The following is a 7,575-nucleotide window of genomic DNA, read 5'->3' as shown; positions in this document are numbered from 1 at the left end:
TCTTAACTGCGCCTCACACAATCACAGGAGAGGAAATCATTACAATTAGTAAAACCTGGCTTGCACCATTATAGACATTTCCAATAGCTGATTGAACATTAAACAAGTTCCTTTGAAAGGGCTTCATGCTTACCAGACAGCAAAAAACAATCTCGTTTCACCATTTCCCTAATGGTAATGTGCAAATCTCATCTCATTTTCGAATCGCTCACTCCTGGTGAGGGTCACAGGGGGAACAGGCTGTGGAGAGCAGACCAGACTTCCCTCTCCCCAGCAGCAGTCTCCAGCTCCTCCTGAGGGACGCCCAGGCCGGTCCAGAGGTACAATCCCACCAGCGTGTCCTGGGTCTGTCCCCGGCTCTCTTCCCTTCCAGTGGGTGTGCCTGGCAGACATCTGGGGGGCATCCTCACCAGATGTCTGAACCACCTCAACTGGCTCTTCTGGATCAAGAGGAGCAGTGACTCTACTACAGCTGAGCTGCTCACACTGTCCCAGAGAGGAGTCCCAGCAACCCTTCATCACTTTCCCTCTGACCATCTACAGGACAGTGAGTGACTTAAAAATCATGGTATTGCAGAGAGACTTTCATTCACCTTTTCTTATTTTGCATAGCCCCGGCCCCTTTCTCTGTAATTACAATTTCCAATTTGTGTTATACCAAAATAAAGGAAAATCCTTAAAAGCTTAACTCTTGAAAAAAGCATTGAATTAAATTGTATCGAGTTCCACAGAAGCTTAAGCTTTCACGGTGATTGGTTATCTGTTTCCTTCGCAGACTCTACTAAAAAAGTTTGAATCTGATTGATCATATTATAGGATTATATAGTATATCAAGCAACAGTCTTTTTTCCGATGTATTCAACACCAGGATCTTGCAATCCCTTGTCTTTGCCATTTGCAGTTAGTTTGGTTACAATGGAGAAGTAGAAAACTGTTAACAGACACGATTTGCAGTATCATTAATGAAAAAGTCAGCCTGTCTTATTTTTCAAAACATCAACAGGCCATTGAAGAGACCAGCGTCATCACAGCAAGACCAAAGCCTAATACTGTTCTTCATGATGTGCAGTTCAGTCTCAGGGGATGGTGGTCATTGGCCTGTTCATTTTTTTAAAAATTCTTTCAGGAGAGTTTTACAATGAGCAGTGAGAGAAGGGGGAGAAAAACAACAAAGCACGCAGATGCGCTGACAACTTCACAATGTCCTGCTGCCTTTGAACGGAGATTTTACAGCCTCCACCATGCTTGCTGTTTCAACACAGTGCCACACACAAAGAAGAGCAGGGAACGGCCAGGCGCTGTCAGAGTGAATGGACTCCATGGATACACTGGAGCACGGACAAAAGAAACTGCAGTTGTCCCCCTGGGGCAACATTGAGAGAAATAAAGAACCGGGACACAGTGTCGAGCTGTAAATAAGAATGAAACCTTATCTACCCCTTTAAGGTTGTTATATACTATTGTACAATGTATTCTATACCTTAAACTTTAAGATACTGTAGAATGGTACTTTCAATATCAGTATTATTATGACATTGTTATTTTTTAATATCAACATTTTAATATAAAACAGAGTGTAAATTTATTATTTGCAGTAATAATATTAATAGTGGCACTATTATATTTTTAATTTTTTATTAAACTGACATCATAATTCAAGGAGACCTGAAAAAATAACCGATAAAGTCGGTGGTATAGTCAAGTACACCCTTTTCACATGATACAATGGCTGTGGCAAAACAAGGTACAGAAATTACAGTTCTAAGCTCAGAAGTACTGTTTATATACTGTGCATGGTTGTTCCCTGTACTTATGCTTCAAGTCAATGTTACATTACACAGGGTAAGAGCATGTGCAAAGCACAGAACAACAAGAGGAAATAATGTGGACGATAAAATGTACTCTTTTGTACCATGGACACTAGAAAATAACTTTAAAAACACTAAACACTAAAATGTTTGGAGATTGTATAAGAATAGTTCGCAACATGACCATTGTTCCCATGGGCTAAACCTCCAGAGAGGGTTAATTAAATTTCTCTCACAATAACAAAGCTTTGTCACCAAGTATGGCGGTAGTCAACAACATTGATTTAAAGCCCCCTATTGTGAACCGTGTTTGTGACGACCAGACAAGGAAGGAAGCCCAGCCTGCCACTCCAACATTTTTACAAGAAATTCAGTTGATTTTTTTTTTCTTTTCCGATTTCAAGCTGCTGATTGAGAAGAAAGGGGGGAATGTTCGTCACCGTGCAGTTTGGGGGTGAGTTGCCACTCAGATGGATGCAGTGTGTGAGGGAAGCGCTGCGTTCGCCACTCTCCACTTTCTCCATTTCAGGAATACGGGTCCCGTCTCATGTCGTCTAAAAGAACCGTCCGCTTTTCTGAATGCAAAGCAGGCTCACCCGGTGGGTGGCATCCATATCTTGACCAGAGGGACAGGAGAAAAGTGGCTGAGTGAACGATTCCTTTCTTGATTAATAAGACAAGCATTTACTTTTTCATCTAGAGCTGGAGTGTATATTGCTGGAGAAAAGAATAGATCATTGCAAACTAAGAAAAATATTGCTGAAAGTAAGCAATCAAGGTAGCAATGTAATCATGCTCTACGGTGTTAAAGTGGTAACAGGAAAGGATTGCTGCCAGGTAAATTGTTTTATTATTCCCTTTTCAATAATATATAAAAGCCATTCTGCTGTGCAGAAATCAAGGTACATTAGCCTTTACATACAGTAAGTACCATTCTTAGAACTCATTCACTGCAGAAAAGGAGATTTCAAATTAAATGCAACAAATACAATATTTTTTTTTTACAGCAGACTGTTAATCATACCCTGTACTCTTGTATAGAATTCTTTACCATTGATATACAGTAGCCAAGACCAAGATGTTCAAGTAATGTCGAAGAAAAACACGTGATTGTGATTGTTTTGGAAGATTCAGGTCTCATAATTCATAGTACAAGGGAGTTGTGTTCTTGTGTTGTTTTATAGAATGAGATGGGATTATGTGGTGGAATAGAATTGGAACAGCACAAGGGAATTCATGGAGGACTTTTCCATTTTCTTTTCAGTCATTGATATTAAAATATGCAACTTGGGAAATGATGATTATCCATCCATTGTGCCACCATGCCACCCCTAGCAGTAGAGGTAGTAGCAGTTGTAGTAGTAGCAAGGGGAAGACTTCTGATTGATTGATTGATTGATCGATCGATCTGTAGAGGCACATTATCAATGGCAAACAACATCATTAATCACCTCTGGACCTTCAAAGAGATACGAAAACTTTTGTTGTTGTTTTTTTAACCTAGACAATCAAAAGGAGATGTTAAATCCGAATTGCAGAATCATTAACTTCATTCACTGCCTGAAAGAGAAATGCAGCCTGGAACCAGAAGGTATGTTTCAAGTACAGTAACTGCTTTTTGGCTTAAATATATTATGTATTGGTTTATAAATGTAAACATCTAGTAGATAAGAATTACCCAATGAGCACCACTGGTAATATTGGATGTGACTGATTTGATCTCTAAACTGATCAGGTTCATCACACATTCTAAAAATCACAGTCAGAATTATTTTCATTGACTACTGGAGGTGATGTTTACCGTGTGTAACTTCCACAGTTGGAAATTTGGACACCTATTGCTGCTCATATCAAACAAACAATTGTGGTAAAGGGGATGATTTATTTGATCAATTTTAAATTTATTCCATGGATGGAACTCTGTGCTGATCTGTGTTTGTGTAGCTCTTCGCCACCTCTCCATTAGCCCAGGGGCTTGCCAGCTCCACACACACCTTGTCCTATCTGCTCCTCTTCCTCATGTGGAATTCACTCTCTCCAGGCATCAATTATTCAATCAGTCCTGGGGTGTCTCATTTAAACCGGCTTCTTCCTCCTTCATTGGTGGTGCTCTCTCAAAGCCACCTCTTCCTCCCTCACATGCCCTTAGCTGTGTGAGCACACAAAAAGAGAATAGCAGTTCTACAAATACCATTTATACCTACAGTTACTGAACATTGCAATGTGTGTGAGCCCCTCTGTTTCCCCAGAGTGTGTCGACCTCATAGATGAAGCAGGTGAGCTGATGTGTTTCAGCGAGAGGGAGAGCTCCCCGGAATTTGCCAGCAGTTTCCTGAAGGAGAGGCACAACTACATCCTAATTAAAGTCACGAGTGAGTCAGCAACATCATTTCAATTGGCAGCAGATCTCTGTATGAATTAACCGATTAAACCACCAAGAGGGCAAGCCAATCAGGTCCAGTTACTGTATGATTCTTTTGCTTTAAAAATGTTTCATTCTTCCATCATTGTGCTTTGTCTTGTCTTGGTTTTCTATGACAAATGATTCCTTGTGTGGAATCATTTTTACATCAATCATAGATTATATCAAATTAGAAATAATCAATTACAATAGATCAAATTTATCAAATAAGCTTCACAAGTTGCCGGATTTGTTTGGATCATCTAGAGTTCTGCTGTTAAACGATCAGTCGCAATTTTATAGTTTTGAAGTGCCACGGTTATTGCTATTTCTATCTCATATTTAAAAGAAAACCCCTTAAAACAGGATTCACATTACTGTTGTTTTTTAATGTTGACAAATACTGATTCTCCTCAGAAGCAGAAGGCAGTGAAGGAAATAAGTATGAGCCTCTTTTGCAGAACACTGGGAAGAGTTACCCTGATCTAGCAGGTAAAATGCCTCTTTGCAAATGTCACTTTGTGCTTAGGACATTTTCATAATGATCATTGGAATCCTTATTTTTTCCTCACATTCTTCAAAGAGAAAGTACCTGACAGGTGAGAATAACTCCATCTGGTGAGGAAAAAGCACGTTGTAGGGTGCCTGTCCCAAGAGTATCTGTACTCTCCTTGACCTTAACACTTGGGTCCATCTCTTTAACCCTCCATCAAAGGTTGAGACACAGGTAACTTCTATTCTATTCCAAATCCATTGTGAGCATTATTGGAACTGGAATGACATTTTTAGTGTCCTTCTAAACATCCGAGAATTACTTTCCTATCCGTTAGCTTTGAGATGGATGAGAAGATTAGCATGTATTTGAAGCTGTGGGTGGCCCCCTTCTGGTCATTTACTGGACTTTTATAAAAATGCTTGAGTGGCAGGACAGAGACTGTAAATACCCTCTAGGCTTAGTGCCATATTACCATTGATTTTACATCTCATAACACAGATTCCGTAATGTGCTTTAACTTACAAATGAGAAATTACAGGGTATTGCATTGTAATGGATGCAGAACCTGAAGACGTACTAAGATTTATTGTAAAGAATGCTGATGAGTTCCCCTTGTCCACTCCTGGTCCAGTGTGTCTGTGGCGGCTGAGGGTACTGTCCACTGTGGCATGCTGTCTGTGCATGAGCCCTGGAGTGGGATTGTTAGAGCTTTAGCAAACACATGTGTGTGAAGGTGGGATAATTAGGAACAGAATTCCTACCTTCAAAGAATCTAAGAAATTGCTGCTGTTGAGTACAGTGTACCTGTTTTTGTAGAAGTTTAACATCTTCTGCTGCTCTTTTAGAGTTTTCTTTCATGAAAAATGTGTCTCATTAGTGATTACAGGCTTCTTTCATGATGAGACCATATATACAAAATGCTGCATTTATGACCATATTATTGTATATTAAAACAAAAAAACAAAGAGCTCTTCATTGGAAAGTTGGTCACTGTTTGCTAATCTAAAAATGTCTGTTCCAATAACTTAGTGTTGTTTTGTTTGCTTTAAAATTTAACCTGCTTGATACATATAGCATGAGGGAGAAGGGCTGTGCGTGTGTTTCAAGCAGAGTGTTTTAAAATTAGATACAGTATTAATCAAAACCGTGAACACCCCTTTATTCATGTACATTCATTAAGTGAATTCACTCACCCCCCAAGAGAATTTGTCAAGTAGGTTCATGGGATTGTCTCACAGTCAGGTTCTACTGTGCAGGCCAGTTACTAAGGCAACCGTAATACATACACAGAAAAAAAGTAAATAATTCAATATGTGCACTGAAAGGGAGTAACCAGATCCTAGCAGATGGAGCACCAGGGTACTCTTTATACAAATTGCATCATTGTGTGTGGGAGCTGCCCTCTCAAAAATATGTCTGACATATTTCATCCTAACCCTCGCTGAGCTTCAAGCTGGCTGTGACGTCCAGAATGCAGGATACAAAAAAGCAAGGCCAGTGACAATATCGATTTGTTCGGGGGCAAACTCTTCTAACATATTGATCCTCATGTTCTTACAGACCTTCTGAAGAAGCTGTCAAATCCTCTCAAAGACAGGGATAAGAGGAGCTCACTCTCGAAGAAAGCACGTCTGCTCAAAGAGACTCCAGCTACCCCACAGACAAAGAGCAAACCCACCCCCAGTCTGAGAAAGAACTCCAGTATCACTTACCGGAATTGACCAGGCCTCTCCTTGACACCAACCCAACTGCAGAATTCAGCCACGCAGAGGGAACATTGGAACCTTAGAATAAAGGAGTGGAAAAGGGTAGGCAGAAGCTAGACTGTTTCAAAATAATAAATAAACCACATTATCTTATCCAGAAAGTCTTAAAGGCCTATTGCAACAGTTATTGTTAAACGTAGGGTAGAGTAACTTCCTCAATTTCATTAGAGACACCATTTAAAGGGGCATTGTCCAAGTGTGTTAGTTTTTAATACCCAGTGTACACAGTAATTACATACAGTTGATGTTTTTTTCTTAAATGTGCTTTCGAGAGGCAATATAAATTAAACAGTAGCCACTCATCATTCAACTTCTAGGTGCTAGGTGTTTTTTTTATAGTAATGCTAGCTTACAAAGTGACCAGGGCCCTGTGTACGTTATACAGTAGCAATAACCGGGCATTGTACTCTTATGAATAACCGAACACTGGCTGACTCTCTGATTTCATCAGTATGCATTGTCCTTCATATACAAATGGCCTCCTGACCCTTTTCAGTCCCTAAAAAACAATGCATGAAGTGGAGAGTTATTGCTCACGCTTGTTAGAATTTCCTGGACAGAAACTACATCATAAACTTTCCGCATGTGCTTTCAGCCTCACCCACTCCACCCACCTGCCATTATTTGCTAACAAGACCTTTTTATAACATGTTAACTAGTTTCCATTGTTTTCATATGAAATAAAAAAAACCTTATAAAATCTGTGTTTCCTGATGGTTAATGTCATATTTTTAATGTGTCTTGTGCGATTACCAATCCTCTGCTCTGGCTGCTTAGTCTGTTCTGTGTCACTCCAGTGAACTCTTCCTGTGAAACAAGCTTCTGAAAAGATTTTTGAAATGTTGAAAACAGGATCACCAAATGGGGAATACATCGGTGTCATGCCTTTCTTTTTCAACGGCAGTAAAACCTCATTTAAACCTCATTTACAGTAGATTCCATTTAGCTCGATAGCTGATTTGATTAGCAATCTAAAATAAGTAATTAAAGCAGGTTTACATGGAACTCCTGTAAGAGGAAAATACAAATGTAAAGAGAAGAACTGACTGGGTCCTGGGCCCACTCCAGAGCCAATAGCAACAGGCCCCTTGACAACACCCCCAA

General features: G+C 39.8%; 1 protein-coding gene across 3 annotated transcripts; it reads left to right on the top strand.

The window, feature by feature from the left end:
- The first annotated feature begins 2,059 nt into the window (after window positions 1-2,059).
- On the top strand, window positions 2,060-7,171 carry c8h22orf15 (chromosome 8 C22orf15 homolog). 3 transcript variants are annotated; one of them, XM_088618642.1, is made up of 6 exons: window positions 2,060-2,262; window positions 2,338-2,407; window positions 3,313-3,399; window positions 4,058-4,180; window positions 4,627-4,701; window positions 6,266-7,171. In XM_088618642.1, the coding sequence occupies exons 2-6, from the start codon at window positions 2,356-2,358 to the stop codon at window positions 6,424-6,426; spliced, it is 498 nt and encodes a 165-aa protein (XP_088474768.1). In that variant the 5' UTR covers window positions 2,060-2,262; window positions 2,338-2,355; the 3' UTR covers window positions 6,427-7,171. The 3 variants fall into 3 exon arrangements, with proteins under 3 accessions (XP_088474768.1, XP_088474769.1, XP_088474770.1); XM_088618643.1 differs by lacking the exon at window positions 2,338-2,407 and having other exon boundaries at window positions 2,065-2,262; XM_088618644.1 differs by lacking the exon at window positions 2,060-2,262 and having other exon boundaries at window positions 2,269-2,645.
- Window positions 7,172-7,575: the final 404 nt, after the last annotated feature.

The sequence above is a fragment of the Lepisosteus platostomus genome, chromosome 24 (assembly GCF_059453375.1).
Source record: "Lepisosteus platostomus isolate fLepPlt1 chromosome 24, fLepPlt1.hap1, whole genome shotgun sequence".
Classification (NCBI taxonomy): domain Eukaryota; kingdom Metazoa; phylum Chordata; class Actinopteri; order Semionotiformes; family Lepisosteidae; genus Lepisosteus; species Lepisosteus platostomus.
Note: the sequence above shows the minus strand (reverse complement) of the source record. Positions and strands in the feature narration are given on the sequence as shown.